This window comes from Passer domesticus, chromosome 23, assembly GCF_036417665.1.
Source record: "Passer domesticus isolate bPasDom1 chromosome 23, bPasDom1.hap1, whole genome shotgun sequence".
Lineage (NCBI taxonomy): Eukaryota > Metazoa > Chordata > Aves > Passeriformes > Passeridae > Passer > Passer domesticus.
The window spans coordinates 1214310-1232761 of record NC_087496.1 but is presented as its reverse complement, the minus strand read 5'-3'; the positions used below and the strand labels follow the sequence as shown (position 1 = coordinate 1232761).

At 46.7% G+C, this 18452-nt stretch overlaps 1 protein-coding gene across 7 annotated transcripts in view; it reads right to left on the bottom strand.

The window, feature by feature from the left end:
• Positions 1-18452, bottom strand: part of ARHGAP32 (Rho GTPase activating protein 32) — a 237929-nt gene that overhangs the window by 68365 nt on the left and 151112 nt on the right. For all 7 annotated transcript variants that reach the window (XM_064397872.1, XM_064397871.1, XM_064397870.1 and 4 more), the window contains 4 exons: positions 8829-8966; positions 6743-6835; positions 5186-5308; positions 3043-3120 (listed from right to left, as the gene is read on the bottom strand). In XM_064397872.1, coding sequence (XP_064253942.1) covers positions 3043-3120; positions 5186-5308; positions 6743-6835; positions 8829-8966 — 432 coding nt within the window. The remainder of the gene's footprint in view (positions 1-3042; positions 3121-5185; positions 5309-6742; positions 6836-8828; positions 8967-18452) is intronic.

The following is an 18452-nucleotide window of genomic DNA, read 5'->3' as shown; positions in this document are numbered from 1 at the left end:
GTTGTAGGGCAGATCTCCACCTCAGGAAACTATTCCCAAAAACCAGAATAATTCAGGACAACCAAAAGCAGTCATGCATCAAACAAGGGCCTGTCCCCAATGACTCAGCTCCCTGACACAGAGCTGATTGAAAAGACAAAGCATGAAGCAAAAGCAGAGTAGAACAAAGAGGGCTGAAGGCTGTTAATGTGGAGGTGGCTGTAATTTAGGTAACAATCTTACAGAGAAAGCACTGACTCACACTGAGGGCATTGGAAGAGAAAAAATCATTTTACTTCAAGCAGAGCAAATGCTAAGGAGCCTCGTGGGCTGTTTTGTTCACGGAGGATTAGGTGTGTTGCAATGCAGTCATGAGCTCAGGTATGCAAAGAGCACAGGCACTGTGCCAGGGAAGTGTGATGGATCCCAAACCAGTGAGTCATCCCTGGAGGGCAGCTCTGCCTGGCAGGAACACTCTGACTTCCAAGCTGAAACCAAGCTGCAGGTGCTTGCAGCCTGTCAGAGCCAGTTTTTGGCTCACATCTGCAGAGCTGCCTCCAGATCCTCACCACAGCCCTCCCACTATCCCAAGGGATGCAGGACAGGCAGCAATGAAGACACTTCTGCCTGGGCACACACAACTCACAGCTGCTTCAAATGCACAAAAACAGGGGAGTTCCTCTAAGTCAAGAAGTAATTTTTAACTCTTTCAGCAAAACAAGAAGTTTTTGTCCCTGTTCTTGCTTTCCTCCTATCAAGACATGATTTCTAATGGAAGCTGTGGTTGGTTGATAAAACCCTGCTCCCCCCTAACACAAAGCAAAAACCCAAGAAATAACAGGACAAGCTGTCCAAACATTTGGTGGCAGGACCTCCTCCTTTTACCTACTCTCAGAATCACAACTATCTGGCTCAGTTGATTTATTTTATTAATTCAAATTACTGGATCAACAGATTGCTATCATTGCAATGTTCCTAAACAGGAACAGAACTATTTGCCTTTAACAAATGCTTTAGAGGCTGCACAGCTTCATCTGTGCCTACACCTATTGCTGTAACAACATTCTTCACCTACACACTCTTTTTGAGCATCCATCAAGGACACTTCTGCCTGTAACTCATCTCTACGTCTGCTGTAGCAAGGGAGATAAATTCCCTTTCTCTGAATTGTTACTGCTTGTATCATCTAAAGACTTCATTCCATCAGGAAATGTACATTTTCTGTACATTTAGAGCTCATGAGCTTTAAACTTGACACACATGTTAAGACTTTGAGCGAACCCAGCTCCTGGAGCTGTGGGAACACAGAGCTACATCTCCATGGTGTGTTTGGCTGTCACCTGCTCACACTGTGACCACTCCTGCTCGTCATTAAGGACACAAGATTATTCCACCCCGAATTTTCTGTTAAGCCAGAATATGGTGCTGTATTTCTGCAGCTGCTCGTATCTGTTGTGTCAGGAGCCTGACTGTGCAGGGACACAGAAAACCCCCTTTTCTGGCAGTTTGCTCATCACCATGTTTTTATGCTGGGAAAACACAAGAGGATCGCTGTGATCTGAGAGGCACAAAGCTGTGACAAACTGCAGAAGGGCTGCCTTGCTTCTGTGCCTTTCACCAGCAGTGCTGTTCTCCAGACCTGGCCCCAGTGTCAGTCAGCCTGAGTAATGGGATCTACATCCCACACAGGGCTTCCAAACCCTGTGCAAAGTGCCCACCCTCAGGCACAGACCACAGAGTAGCTTTGTTTTGCTTGATTGATTCACTTGGAAGTTAATCATGGCATAGGATGATCATTCCAAGCAGTATTATAGCATTTAATCCATTGAGGGCTGGAACTGATGTCTGAGGTGCCTTCCACCCCAAGCCATTCCCTGATTCTATGACAGTACAGCATATTCAGCTTTAAGGCTTCTAAGACTAGAACACAAGTCCAGCAAAGGCACAGCACAGTTCAGAAGAAGAAGTTTGTTCAAGTAGTACCAGTGTATTGACTCTAGAAACAAATTAAACTTCAGAGCAGGTAGTCTATTGTCCATGCTGTTCTGACTTTGCAAATGAGATGTCACCTAAACTCCCACACCTGACACAAAACCAACACAAGCTGTGTCTCACGTGCCCTGGCTGAGCAGACAGCACTAGCATGGTGCATTGCATCCACCTTGGGTTGGGAGATCCAGCCACTGGGCACTGACAGCAGCAGGGCCACAGCCTGGTCTGGCACAGAAAGGGCTGTCAGGGAAAACCTGAGGAGCCTTGAGAAGACTTTCCATGCCAAATTACACAAGTGTCTGGTCAATCCTGAGCCTCTGCAGAGCAAACTCCTCATCCCACCCACTCACAGACAGCAGCTGCAGATGGAAATCCCTATGGCTGAAAGCAGCTGAAATGTGAGATAACACAAGTCAGCCCCCCAACCCCCAGTGGCTCTGGGGTTTGCTTGGTTAAGAGCGACTTGTAAAGCTTTTACATTTCCTAATGGCAAAATCCAAAGGATTAAAAACTCCTTGGAAGAACTGCCATTTCAACACACAAAGTTTGGTACCTGATCCCCAGGCATGCTTAGGACCTTTTGAAAATTCAGTCTCCATCTCTGTGCTGTGATGTTTATAGGGACCAGCAATACTGACACCACACAGTGAACACAGGCATGGATGGGTGGCTTGTCTAAGTCAGCAGCACTGTTTCCTCAGCTGGAATTCTCCAAATCCTCTATGTTCTGCCTGAGCTGGTTTGAGCTACTGGAAGGAAGGGGATGATGTGAGTAACAGTGTCAGCTGCCTTGGAGGGGGTGCAGCACAAGCTTCCACTGCCATCAGGCCAGCCGTCCATCACAGGCCACAGCCAGCCCTCCTTCCCGAGGGGAGGGAGGAAGGAAACTTCCAGTGGAGACCCTGTGTCTGCTCCAGCCCCAGCCCAGAGAGAAGGGGAGTCCCTGACACCAAGGCAGGGACACCCTGCTCGTCCCCTGAGCCACGTGAGCAGGCACAGCAGCTCCAGGAACACAGCACTGAGGTTCCTGCTTTTGTCCAGCCCCACTGCCACGGCCGGGCTGGCGCCTACCTGGAACCCGTGCTTTCCTCTCCACCACGAGGTCAGCTCCTTTGGTGGCATGTCGATGACAGACACGATGTCCCCCACCTGCAAAAGGTTGACAGCATCAGTCCCAGCCAGGAGGAGAGCACAGTTCCAATAACAACAGGCTCAGCACTGCAAAAAACTGCACAACTCTGGAGCAGCTGCACATCTGCCTTTGCAAAACCGAGCTGTGGGGTGGAGGAGTTCCTGCATTGTCCAGCACACCGGATACAGCTGCTCCAAAAGGAAAGGGCCTGAAGAGCAGCAGGCTCCTGGGAAGGGCTACAGAGGCTTCTGGTTCAACTGCAGTGATGTGTCAGCACTTGGGAAAATCTGCTCCAGTAGCTGAACTGATTTTTACTGCCCTACCCACGAGTCTGTAGGCACTGACATGTGTCTCCTTGCTCCCTCTCACAACACAGTGAAGAGCTGCCTTTGCAGCTCCCAAACTGCCTCAGGTGAGCTGCCCAGGATTAGGAAGTGAGCACAGAAGTGATGCTACAGCAACAGGATGGAAAATGGCCAAGGACACCAGACAGGCTTTCTGAAGCTTTGCTCATTCCCATAAAAATGTAGTACTGCAATAGTTCAAAAGGAAATCAGTATCATCAATACTAAATTTGGCTTGATTTGAATCAAGCTATGTGTGGCCTCTATCACAGAAAATGAGAAGGGGCAGAACCTAAATAAATACTGCAGGTATTCCAGGTAGGTGGGCAAAAAATAATGCCCAACTTTCACCAGATATTTTACAATGATGGATTCAAAGTGTTTTACAGAAAAGACAACACATCACCCGTTTGCAGACAGGGATGACTGAGACGTGGGGAAATTATTTCCTCCAGAGAACAGTGAATCAACAGGAAAGCAAATGTCCATGAAGGAAACTCCTGCCACCACAGGAGCAGAGACACTGAGGATGTTTCTCAGAACTGGGCAGCAAACCCCAGACAACTGCTTGTGCAACTGCCTATTGGAAATTTAGAATAATAAACACAGAGATAATTTGGGTTGGTTAGGGAACAGGACTCAGCATCATAACCCCCTGACCCTGTTCTGTGTCAGTTCTGCTGTGGTGTCTCACTGCACATCGTTGGAAACCACATGTGCCTCAGTTTCCCTTCTGCACAGAGCAAGATTTACAAGCAGGGAGTGTCGCTTCAGTGCTCTCATAAGCTGACAACCAGCCTGGATCCTGTGCTGCTTGGATTCCAGCTCAGAGCTGCCATGCCCACATGTCCCTCTGATCACACAGTTCTTTGGGGTATACCAATGCTTGCCTTGATTTGAACATGAACAAACCACTGGCAGCACCAGACTATCCCTGTTATTTTTTCTTCCTGTGCTGCACACCAAGGATGTGATCACAAAGCTCCTCAGGGCACTGTTTTCCTTCACATATTTGGTAGAAAGAGCACCATTGCACAGGGCAACCAGAGCACAGACCACTGCTTTTTGGGTAAAACAGACAACTGTCAGACAACCATAAACTTCCAGGGTCTGACCTGGAGATCTTGGATGGGATGTGGAACAACCTGGGCTACTGGAAGGTGTCCCTGCCCATGGCAAGGGGTGGAATGGGATCGGTTTTAAAGTCCCTCCCAAGTCAAACCATCCTGAGATTCAGGGATTCACTCCACAGCAGCTCCTGTGCTGGATTTTCAGGCCAGTTTTAGCTCATCACCTGCCCTTTAAGCAGCAATCATTTGCCAGTCTTGTTCTTTACTTCTCATGGGAGCAGAAGCTCTTAAAAATGGTTATGGATAGGGACTTGCTCAGAGGGTATGTGTAACCTGGGCCAGGAGAAATAAAACTTGTGTCCACACACACAGGGACAGTCACCCTGAACAGAAAACACATGGGCTCTGCTCAGGGCCAGCACAGAGGAGCTGGCAGGAGCTGGTTAATCAGAAGATACTAATGCCAAGTAAAGCTCTATTTTAAAGATGACTGAACATCTGCCCATATCCAACTCATTGCAGATCGAATATTTAACTTCATCTTCCAAGCTTCACCTCACAAAACATTGTGGAAGTGTCTGGACATATTCCTGATGGGCACACAGGCCCAGACAAACAGATTACACTCATTTGGAGCTGACAACAAAGAATGCAAGTGCTTTATTTACCTCAAAGGACAGTTCATCTGCTGCTTGAGCAATGTACCTCTTAATGACATGGGCAGCAGCAATAGCAGGGACATTAATGGATGATTCCTCATGGACCAGCAGGTGATTCCCCTTGTTATCAATCTGAAACAAAGAGCACAGGGGACTGTGAGGCAGCTGAGGACAAGTGAGGAGGCATTTTAGTGGTGCAAAGGCTTCAAGCTGATTGAGAGAGACAGCCCAGCCCTGGGCCCCAGGAGAGAGGGCACAGCAGAGCCGGAGCAGCTCGCTGGGGCTCCAGAAGGTCGGGTGTGCCTCTCCAGAGGAGAGGAATGCTGCCTTGGTGCAGCTTGGTGTACACACAGTGACACAGGGAGGGTCTGCACCTCCCTTTAGCACCACATCACGGTGGTTTTCCATGAAAATACAGATGCGCTACAAAAATCCTCTACGAGGTGGAATTACTGCTTGAGGTACTGAGGCAAGGAGAAAATGCTGTAAACCCAAAAACTAGTGCTGCTTTACATTTTCTCCCACCCTTTAAATTATTTTTTAAAGAAAACAGGCACCCCTCCTTTGCAATCATCAGCATACTTCCAAAACTCCCAGATTTCTGTGTAAAATTGTGTAGGATTTTCAGTGAGTCACAAAGGTTACTCTGCACTGGGTTTGCTGTGATCTCCAGGCCTCTGAATGCTACATCTTATTTCTCCCTACAGCTTCCTCCCTCCCTTTGCTGCTTTCCAAGATTTTTCTCATCCCAAAGGATTTCAGGGTGAGAAGGATATCAGCAGGGGAAATTGCAGGAAAACACACTCAATCCTTATCAGATCCATTTAAAAAGGAGCTGCAAGTCTATTAATAGCTGTTTCTATTCCTGGTGTGCAGCGATGGAAAGCCACACGTTCAGGCAGCCTGAGCAGGGACAGCTGGACACTCCTCCAGCCTCCCCTGCTCTCATCCCCACTAAGAGCTATTGTTTAAAGGCTACAAGACCATTAAACCTGAAAGCAGAGCTGCAGCTGCAGTTCACAACACACAAACTGTGCCACTGCAAGCACAAGGCTGCCTCTGTCTGCAGGGGAGCCAACAGGAGCACGGAGTATTTACTGGGCTTGGAGCTGCCACAGGGAAAAATGATTTAGAAAAACAAGAGAGCAGGGAAACACCATAACAGGGACAGCTGAGTTTTAGAAATGTGCCACAGTTGCAGCATTGCCTTGGCAAAAAGGAGTGCAGGAATAAGTGAGCTTTGAAATAAGTGAGCCTTCTGCAACCCATCACTGGGAGACCCAGCCCTGAACCTGACATTCCCAGGCAGCTCACTGGTACTGCCACCTTCTCTGTGAATATCAGCAGGACAATCCACTTCTGAGAGACAAAACCCAGGTTACAAGGGAAAAACCTCTATATTCTTAATACTGATTGTGTGTCCTACATCTTTTATGTGCTGGTAACAGGAGAATAAAGCTTTCAGAATAGAATTTCAGTGACACCAACAGGTCTGGAAAGAGCAGGAGTGTGCCTGCTGTGTTTCCAAGGTCAGGAAACAAGGAACACCTCAGGTTTGTGCTGTACCTCCATCCATGTGAGGGCAGGGCCACAGTTGATCTTGTTGCCTGCGATGTTGGAGAGCCGAGCCAGGTAAGCCATCAGCATCTGGGTGACCAGCTGGGACACAAACACACACACAGTGATTCTGTTAGTGCACCTGCCTTTGGAGAGCCTTCTGCAGGCTTAGGGAAGACCAGAAATCACCCACTGCCACAGGCAAGAGTTACAGAGATACATTCCCCTCTGCAAATAAATGCATTTCTGTCATTCAAAGGACACCAAGCTGCACACAGGGTTATGATGGTTACACCAAAATAAAGGGTCAAGAAGCAGCTCTCTGTGGAAGTAATGATGTTATTATTATCATTCTGTAAGATTCATGCAGATTTTCATAACTTCCCTTGTCAAGATACCTTAAATCTAAAGCTTTGCCCTGATTGTGGACACACAGAGAAACAACTCATGTCTTAGGGAGACACCTGAGAACCACCTAAGAACCAGGCAGTGAACAACCCCTGAGTTTCACCCCCACACGCCTGCAGAGCCTGAAGAATGCAGCACCTCACAGTGACCCCCTGGACAAATAGTAACATTTCAACCAGTAGAAGAGGGGTTTAAAAATACACTTTGCCATGGCCTTTTGTAACAGTAAACTGGTTTTTATTACGGAGAAGCCACTGAGGTCTTTCCAGAGTCTCCCAGTGACAGTGGTATAAAGCAGCATTGTAGCCCAGAATCTGTAGGACTGTTCAAAACATTGTTCTCCTCAAACATCTGTTCCAACGTGGCCAATTCAAAATAAAAAATATATGATGAGACACCCCACAGCTGCAGAGCAGCAGAGCTATTCAGCATCTTCACATCCTCTGTGCTTGCAGACAGAATGCAGATTTTCAGGCTCTTGCTCTAAAGTCCAGTTAAATTGGTGGTACAAGTAAGGATGCAAGAGATAGGAATGCCTAAAATATAACTGAAAATAAACCAGGAATTCATTGTCCTGAATAGTGCTGCTTCTGCTGAATTTAAACTTTAAATCCTCCTCAGAAATACTGCGCATGAAGCCAAAGCAAGTGTTAAATCAGTCTCTCTGCTGAGTGATGGGGCTGCATGATCAGTTCCTTAAATTCCATGGCAAACACCCTGTAAAATTCCAGGGGATACTAATTTCAGTGTCCACATCCTCCAGAACGATGCAGCCAAGGTTCACCTGCTGCTTTCCAAGAGGTTTTTCTGGACATGAATAAATCTTTCAATTATCAGCAGTGAGAAGCTGAGGTAATTTCAGCTCATCCTCCTCAGGGTGAAGACAGTAAGCCAAGAAATGAGTATCTCTTTGAGGAAAAAAAAAAACCTCATTGAGGAAAAAGAGCTTTTTAAAGACCATTTAAATAACACACTAATGCAAATGCTCTTAAAAACATTTCAGGAATACTCAGTTTAAAATGGAAGCCTAGCACTCCAAATGGGATTGCTCTTGCAGTGCAGCAGCCCCAGACAGCATGATTCCCTGGGAATGCTGAGCTGTTAACACTAAGCCAGGAAATACCTACATCGCTGACAAAGTTTCCAAAGACAAAACCAAATTCACATCTAAGGGACCACAGGACAGCTGCTTTCTTGACATTCAATTACCATTCCAGATTCAGGAGCTTAATTAATTTGTCTGAAGTTGCAGGACATTTCCCTTTAGATCACTGAAATTAGGAGTGGAAAACACTGACTTTATTCGTGGTAGCCAATTTTCAAATGTAACCCAGGCTGCATTAAAGCTACTCTCTACTAGAAGTAAGTATACTCATTACTAGCATATTACTAGTAGTAAGTATACTTATTACTATAACTCTGTGTACTAGAAATACATGGAATTGCTGAGGCTGGAAAAGATCTCTAAGTCCCCCACTAAACCATGTCCCTAAGTGCCACATCCACACACTTCTGAACACTTCCAGGGCTGGTGGCTCCACCACTGCCCGGGGCAGCCCCTTCCAGTGCTTGACAGCCCTTCCCACGATGGCATTGTCCCTGATATCCAACAAACCTCCCCTGGAGGTCATTCCTTGCACAAATCCCACGCCTGGGTGTGCCCTGGGTGTCCCAGAGGGCCCCTTACCTCGGGGCTGTCCTTCAGGGCATCGGAGCGGGGCAGCTCTGCCAGCTGCGAGAAGCGGCGGTCGTAGATGCACAGGTGGAGGTGTTTGTCCAGCACCCGGAAATCCTCATAGCTCCTCTTCACGATCCAGCTCCTGCCCTGCACACAAAAACAGCCACACTGTCAGCAGCTCCCAGCACGATGGGCAGGAAAGGGAAATCTGAGCACAAATAACATTTTCTCCTTGAAATATCCCAAAGCGATCAAAATGCCCAAGTAACATTTTCATGGTTTAATCTGCAGGTAACTTTTTCATGTTTTAATCTGCCCGAGTAACATTTTCATGGTTTAATCTGCAGGTAACTTTTTCATGTTTTAATCTGCAGGTAACACTTTCATGTTTTAATCTGCAGGTAACATTTTCATGTTTTAATTTGCAGGTAACATTTTCATGTTTTAATTTGCAGCAGCCATTCGTGCTCAAACCAGCCATTTGTAGTCCTGTTTTAATTATTTGACCATGGGTTTCTATGTGGCCCAGCAGCATGAGACCCACCCAGAGGTTTAACTTCCACCTGTCTTACAAGGATTTTGTAGCATTTTCCTATGTGAGGTGTCCTTGCACAAATGTAAATCACCAAGTGGTTGTATAAACAGCGTGAAATTAGATTCCAAACAGATAGAAGCATATAAACCCAGAGATCTGAAGGCAGGATTGAAGCTTGCAAAATTTCTGCCAGATGCCCCAGGCAAAGGTTCAGCTGAATTAAGAAAACAATCCATGATGAACAATTCTAGCTGCAGATTTATTCCTGAGTGCATATCATTTCCCCAATTAAAATATAGACAAGATACAGACTGCTCCAGGGGACAAGGAAGGGACTGTGGCAGCACAGAACAGTTTGCTTTGTGAAGCTTTTAATATCTCATGATGACTTTTAAATGCTCCACGGCCTATTATGATCAATAAAAAATGTTGTAATAATGCAGCAGTTTACAGGTCAAAGCACTTTATGAAGAGTCATTAATCACAGAATCCCACAGTGGTTTGGGACACAAGGAAACTTAAAGCCCATCCAGGTGCCACCCCTGCCATGGGCACAGACACCTTCCCCTATCCCAGTTTGCTGCAGGTCCCATCCAAGCTGGCCTTGGACACTGCCAGGGATGTGGAAGGAATCAAGGGATCAGATTGCTCTGGGTTACACGGGCATTGAGAGGCAGTGCCAGGGACTGGAAGTGACACAGGGATGCCTGAAAGTGGAGCAGAAAGCAGGGAGTAAGGGGGACACAACAGGGGACAGAGCTGTAAATGCTGACCTGCTGTGCCTGGCTGGCAGGGCTCTGCCAGGTGCCCTCTCTCCTGAGATACAAAAGGCTTGGCCTACTCTGAAATCCCAGCCACGATTCCTCTACACTGATTTCTTTATCAGGAAAGTTCTAAGCCTCAGTTTTACATTAATATCCAAAGCCTGCGAGGCAATTGCAGATATGAACCCTCCAATCCAGCTACATTCTGTCCCAATGATTTAAGACAACTCCACACTGCAACTGTGTCCATAGACTCTGCTTTCAGTTTATGAGAAATCACCATATTTCACAATCCTACAAAGAGACACCTACACAGGATAAATTATTTGGGATTTCCACATTATGGAATTTCATTTTTTGTCTGTAGGAGAAAAACAAAACCAGGAGTGCAAGGCTAATTCTGTTCATGGAGCTGTCAGCCTTCCCCATTTCTCCATCTTTTGCAATTAAGGGATTCTTGCTCCCTTGCTGAGCTGCCGGTGTGACCTTCAAGGTTCAGTCACCAACACAGGGAACAGCAGCCTGAGAAATCCCTGTGATCCTGGATCTGCCTCTGCCACCAAACCAGGCATTTCATTCATACATGACCACCCAAACAACAAAATGATCTGTCAAACGATCCTGAACCTGTCACTGATTCCATTCTAATCCATTTTAAAGGCTGGCCTGTAGCTTTGCAGCCTGGTTGCCACGAATGAGGGCAGTAAGAGTTAAAAGCAGCCGGGAGGCAGAGCTGGGTCAGCCCCTGCTGTGCCAGGGTGTGCAGGATCCCACACCATCCCGGGCACAGGGCTGACAGCAGCAGGAAAATGTGATGGATGAGCAGGGACAGCTTACCCCAAACCAGCAGCAGTGTCTCTGGCCCCACGGGAGGTTCCTGGAGCAAGGGCAGGCAGCAGAGCCGGAGCGCGGGCAGGGAGCCGGGATCCTCGGCTCCTGCACCTCCAAACTGCAGCTCGCAGCTGCTAAGCAACCAGCAGAGCTCTCCCGGAGCTCTCCCATCCCTGAGCCATCCCTGAGCTATCCCTGACCCATCTCTGAGCTGTCCCTGCCAGCAGCCCAGGCTCCAGCAGAGAGATGCTGTAGGTGCCTGGAGGCCAGAACCTCATCACCATTCCCAGGTCACTCAGCCTAGGATTGTGGATAGCAGGCTCTTGTGCAAAAGGCTCATAGTTTAATTCATGAAATCATGGAATATCCTGAGTTGGACCCACAAGAATCATCATTCCACATCCTGTCCCTGCACAGATCCCCCAGCAATCCCACTCTGGCCATCCCTGGCAGTGCTGTTCAAGTTCTTCTGGAGCTCTGGCAGCCTCGAGGCCGTGCCCATTCCCTGGGGAGCCTGGGCAGTGCCCCCTCTGGGGGAAGAACCTTTCCCTAAATCCAACTTAAACCTCCCCTGGCACAGCTCCAGCTGCTCCTCAGGTCCTGTCACTTCTCTCAGAAGCTCAGCATCTGCCCCTCCACTTTCTGGGAACAGGGTTGCCAATTCCTGTCAGAATTCCACTCAGAGTGGCCATGCACAGGCTGTGCTGGCACAGAGCAGCACTTCAGGAGCAGTAACACACATTTCCACCCAGCAGAATGTTATTCCAACACCCTAAAGGGGAGTGTTTACCAATATTCTACAATTTTAATCCTGGCATAATTTATCTCAAAAAGCTCCCATGCTTTAGGTTGGACTTCAAGTTGTATTAAGCCAAGTTTTTTGCAGATTTGGAGCCTGAGTGATGAATTTTTATGCCACATTTACATAGGATGCAATTAACTTTACAGGAAGGAATCACTGCAGCAATCGAGGAAGGAACTGGACAGTATTTAATGCTTCCCCTTAGATCTCCAGCACAAATCACAGGAAAGCAAAGTCTGGATGCTCCCAGCCAGATTCCCAGAGAGCCACAGCCAAAGCAGCAGCAACAGCAGCAGCCTCATCCCAGATCCAAAGTACTACAAAGGTTTCAAATATAATTGGAAACCATATAATGTAATTTACCAATATAAAAATTGTACATCTTGCTCCCCTTTCCTGCAAATTCTCAAGCACCAGAAAGGCTTGGCAAAAGGATTTTTTTTTTTAATTTAGAGAGTTAATAAAATATTAGATACAAGTAAGTGCCTGTTAAGTTGATCTTGTGTTGTCAACTGTGTTTTATAGCAAAGCTCAGCATTTCTGGGGCTTCAGGCACTCAACATCCATATGGCAAAAATGTCTTTTTTGTGGTTTTAATTATTTCCATAAACTGTTGCTCAAATAAATTTTTGATCAGCCTCTAATTTTCTAATTCAATAATTACTTTTCATTTCCTTAATTATTAATGGTCCTGATTTACAGAAGCACAAGCTTAAATCCCATTCACTCCAGTGGGACATAAGAGGTGAAGTTAAGCACAAAGCGATTTCCCAGATTCAGACCTTCAACTGCAAACCTGGCTGTGACAAAGTTCTTTAAAATAAAAAATCAAATATCAAGTGAAGATTTCAATAATGCCATTAAATATTTTCAGGATCTTTAAAAGGAAAAATTGACCAGTGACTTAAAATCAAGTTCCTCTTGAAAAAAAAAAAATCAATGTATTTTTTGATGTTGCTTTTTACAGAAACATTGACAATGAAAAGCATCATGAAGAATCTGGAATTTCTCACAGAATGGAAAACCTGGTCTCATCCCTACTCTTTTCCCATCCTGATCTGTTCTCCCTCGCTCTGCTGGGCAGGATTAAATGTACGATGAGAGAGAGCCTGGTGAGATTTCAGCCTCTGCTGATCCTTTTTGATTATCAAAGGAAGGAGAAATGTCATGCTAAAGAAATGACTGGAGACTACTGAACTGATGATTTAATTTCCAGTGAGCCAGAGATCTGAGCCCTCCATCAGTGGCACCAGCACTGCAAGATCACAGATCAGAGACGCTCCTGGGCTTCACTTGGCACGGGAGGAGATGGGGAGGGACAGGGATCCAGAGCCCAGCTCCACAAGGAATATTTTTAGCTCTGCTGATCAAATGGCCTGCGGAGGACAATGAGCAGCCACAGCCTGAAGTAGTTTCCTACTCCCTTAAGCCCAGCTCAATCCTGTGGCACTTGAGCAGCAGTGTCACTCCCAATGCCATTCTTCCCAAGCCCATCCTGATTCCTGCAGCTCAGTGATGGCTTCATTACCAACAGACAGACATTACCCACTGAAAATCTGAGAGGAAGCAATTTTAAACCATTCCCTGCAGTTTTATTCTCCTAGTCAAAGCCCACTTTGCTCCCTCATCCCTTAAACTCTTCAATTATCAGTACAAGAATCATGCTCATTTCTAACTGGGGCTTCCCTAAGCCCAGGCCAGTTCCATACTGGAATATTTGTAGGTGGGTTTAACTGTTTCCACTCAGCATCTGGCAGAAAACTCTTCCTGCTGTGCTCTGAGTAACACTGAGAGGCACCCAGCCCGCAAGAGAGGTCCAGCTGCTGCCAGGATTTGTGGTACCATCCATTCACAAAACTTACACACTAGAATTGTATTAAATATTTATAGATCTTGCTACATAAGAAAAATCCTGTTTCCAGCTGGATCTGTCTCCGTGTCAGCGGGCAGGATGCCATCCTGTCCATCAATCCCTCTCCAGGCCAGCCAGGCTGCCACTGAGCTCCAGCACACACAACCTTCCTGTCCCCTAGTCTGACTGGGTTTGCTCTACAGGACTCAGGATTTATTTATTTTAAGACAGGGATAGACCTTTCTCTTCTGGTTCAAATGCATATTTCCTCAGAGAGAACACATGGATGCTCTCCTGAACCTTGCAGCCCACATGGAGAGCAAGAGCAGAAAATGAGATGAAAGTATAAGGCAAAAGTCACTTCAGTTTGACCCCTCAGTAAGAAAACACCACAGATTAAATGGCTGGAAAAGCAGCAGCATCCAGCAGGGCAGGTTAACTCTGCCATGGGTGACTCTTACAGCTGTCTGGGGCTCGGGCTCTGTATGTTATTCCAGCCTGACCCTTCAGCCCTTTCCTGTTTCAAGTCACAGCAGAAAATGGTTTAGAGGTTTAGTCAAAACAGAAAGCAAGATGGATAAAATCCATCCTGGGGCGTTCACCCAGGAAGTGTTTTTAGCTGGTGCCTTAGGTCGCTTTATCTAGACTTTATCTACACTTACATTTGTTTACCATTCTGGTGTGTTATTCTAACTTGAAGGAAATTATAAATCTTTAAAACTTAAAGGGAGTTTGCACTAAGGCAACATAAAAGTACTTTATTTCTGAATGAAACACTAAAACTTCAGCACTCCACCTGGAATCACAGCTCATGGACATGAGGGAGGAACAAGAACAAGATGGAGGAAAAATACAAATGGACAGGGCACAAGGCAGAGGAGAAAATCTGGAATACGTGGTGAACCTTTATTAGCCTTATCCCACAGCATAAATTAATCTCCCAGCATTAATTATCAGTTTATTATCAATTAATTGCAGTCACTAGAAAAAAAGATATTTTAATGGAAACCGCTGCAGTTTTTCTCGCCTGTAAATTAGACTTCCTTGTGCTGCTGGATTCCAATTACAGATAGGAGCCCCCAAAGCACACACGGGGACACAGGGCTGGGTCTGAGGGACAGTAGTGTCATCCTGTCTGTCCTCACTGTTTGGGAAATCACCCCTCAGGTGTGCGTGGTTCTCTGGGGTGAGGGGGACACCAGCCATGAGCTCCAGTGGTTCCTGTGTCCCTCAGAGGAACAGCTTTGCCAGGAGTGGATAAACACTGGCCTCAGGCTTTGGGGGTGAGTGGTTTTGTACAGGTACAGAGGAGTAAGAGCCCAGCAAGACAACCCAAACACAGAGTGCCTGAAACCTAAGAGCCATTTTTCCTCACAGAACCAGCCCATTTCTGAATGGCAGCCTGACAGACCTTGAACTCGACCCAGGATTTACAGCTCTCGACATGTGAGTGACATCCCTGCTCTCCTGCCACGCTGTAATTTAAACACTTCTACATCCATCATCTCTTTAGCAAAATTCCACCATGGAGCAGCGGGTCAGGGGTGAGGGGAGGGTGGGCACAGCATGGGGGGCTGCTTTTCTGCACTTCAGAAAATTACAGTCATGACACGAGAGCTTGGAGCCACAAACAAAATCTTTAGAGCCACAGAGCAGAGCTCAGGGAGCTGAAATTCCACCATCCTCCATGTAGCAGAGCAGTGAGGGGGTGTATGTACAGCTACAAATGACTGTATGGACCTTGCAGGCATTAAACACCTCCCTCCTTACCCCACAGCCCAAATGTGCCACAAACTGCTCTGCACACAACCACAGGGGAAAGTTCCATCAAAGCCAGCAGCCACGACTGGCCTTGAGAGCAAAACAAACAAAAAACCTTTAAAATTACTTGCCTGAGGTTGTTCAAACAAAAGAAAAGAAAATCACAGAATCCCAGGATGGTTTGGGTTGGGAGGAACCTTAAAGCTCATCCAGTGCCACCCCTGCCATGGCAGGGACACCTTCCACTGTCCCAGGCTGCTCCAGCCCTGTCCAGCCTGGCCTTGGGCACTGCCAGGGATCCAGGGGCAGCCACAGCTGCTCTGGGCACCCTGTGCCAGGGCCTGCCCACCCTCCCAGGGAGGAATTCCTTCCCAATGCCCCATCTCTCTCTGCCCTCCAGCAGTGGGAAGCCATTCCCCCTTTTTCCTTATTCCAAAAACTTCCCAAATTCCTTGTCTGAGGTCACCTACAGCATCAGCACATGCATATATGTGTGTATATGTAGATATTATATATATATACACACACATGTGTAAGTATACATATATATGTATATACATATATATTATATATATATATTGTATATGTGTGTGTATATATATGATCAGAGCACAGAAGCATGTTTTTGTAAACACAAACCACCAGAGAGAAAAGAAGTTTTTTACAGGTCCAAACCCAAAAACCTGTTTGAACACCCCCCATGACCCTGTTAGGGCTGCTATGCCACAGGCCAGACATCCATCACATCATTTACAAACAGCAGGCTCTCAGGAGCACAGAGACAACAAAACCCTGATGTATCTGCCACTGCTCCCTTCCAGCCCCATTCATCCTGACACCCCAGAACGAAGCAACACTACCAGGTCTTGGAAAATATCACTAACAGGGTAAGAAATGCCTCTGGGCAAGGTTACAGATAAAAACCATGAGTATTTCCAGGGAAAAGATCTGTGAGCAGGGGGGTTAGTGATGCAGCTGATCAAGCCTCAAGTACAGAGCTTGGAAGGGTGAAACATTATTTTGAAAGCACAAGAAACACAAGCAATTTTGTGAACAAATCTGGAGTCAAAATGGAAAATCAGCTGCTTTTCTGGCAGCTGCAGCCACCAGTTTTACCAAGCAAGAGTGAAAGACCCAGAAGATGAAATATTTAAGACAGACCATCTTCAATATCTAATATGCCTGATGGAGGCTTTTCAAAACCTAAACCACAACATGTGAAATAAAGGCACAGTTTTTAACCCACAGGTGAGTTAAAAATGCACCATTTAGAAAACTGAATATCCTGATCAAAACCTGAGCCTTTGGTGGCAAACCTGCTCTATGGTCTTGGAAAATACAGTCTGTGTTTATTTCTGATGCCTCCATCTCCCAGCCTGCGGCACATCCTCAGAGTGACACAACTCAGAGTGACAACACTGTGCATTATTTCTGTGCATTTTAACAAACTTGGGGCCCAAACCTGCTCTGTAACTCTGGGAAAGCCCCCACAATTTAAGGAAAAAGCTCAAAGATTTCCCCGAGAATTCTGAGATTGACTTCTCTAAACAAAACTTATTTGTGCAGTGACACAGGATTGGGCAGAGCACCTCCATTTACTGAGTGCAACAGTGGCACTCTCAGCCCTCTTATTACCCAGACAGCTCCATTACAAGTTATCTTCAGAGTATCAGTTTAATAATCCATGTGCACTCAGTGTAACTGGTAGGAGAGAACTTCAGAAACTGTTGTGGTTGTGTGTTTTGCCACCTGGCTCTGCGCCAGTAAATATCTGCTACAAACAGGGAAGATGATGCATCTTTGATTTACCACTGAAGTGCCTTTAGGACAAGATGCCCTAAGGAGGGTTAGACTGGATATTAAGTTGAATTTTTTAATGGAAAATGTTGTCAAGCCCCGGCAGAGGCTGCCCAGAACAGTGGTGGGTGGAGTCACAGTCCCTGGAAGAGCTAAAAAAATTCTGTTGATGTGGCACTTGAGGACGAGGATTGGTGGCGGCCTGGCGGTGCTGTGGCAAAGGTTAAACTCCATGATTTTGGAGGTTTTTTCCACCCTAAATGACCCATAAGTCAATGATTCTGCCTTTACACACACACTGTTTATTTTGATTTGGTTTCCGTGCCTTGACAGAGCCTTTTTGAACCCATCCTTTCCTGACCTGCCTGCTCTGCATTTTGTGTGCAATGAATCTGCTATTTGGGAGTGCAGATGCTGTTCCAAGGTCTGTGAACTTCATCTACCCTGAGGCTGAACATCCCAACTGCTTACCTGGGCTGTCTGCTGCTGCTTCCTCAGCCTCCCACACCCAGCATCACCTGGTGACCACAGCAGCTTTGTAGCCTTGCAGAGGATGGGACTGGATGAAACCGTTTTAGATGACTTGTCCCAACAGCCTGTCACCTCCCCAGGTAAAGAGGTATTGAAACTGGCAAACCTCCCCAGAAGGAACAAACACCAAGGCAGGAAAGAATATCCACCCCAATCCTCCTCCCATTCTGAACTTGAACCAAGCCCTGCTCTTGGAAAAGTTGTAAAACAAGTGAATTGTAGGCAAAGGGCTCCTGTGCAAAGCATCAGCACCGCTCAGTTGTGGGGACGACTTGGTGTCTCATGAGAACAGCCCAAGTGTCCCCTTCAATTTGTGGCCAGGCCCAGCCTTGTCTCCAAAGCACCACATGAGGGTCAGGAGCCCTGCCAAGACCCATCACAGTCCCCATGACTTTCTGCAGGCCCTCACTGCCAGAGCCCAGAGCACAGTCTGGGCACAAGCACACATCTCTAATTCTGGGCTTGTTTTCTGTCTGAAGGCAAAGGACACGACATTAACAAACGGCCATGGAATTGTGAGAGCCTCTGCTGCTCCCAAAATCCCTTTCAGGACAGTACTTTGATGCAATGCTGCACTTTATCCTGACAAAGGACCTTCCCTCTCACACATTATCACTCCCTAGACCGGGCCCTGGCCCTTCCCTTCAGCTGGGGGTTTCCACCATGGAAAACCATCTGAAATTGTTCTGAATCCCTCACATTCTCTTTGACCAAGAACTGCCCAGCAGCTCAGCCTCATGCAGGTCTGATGAAGTGGGAG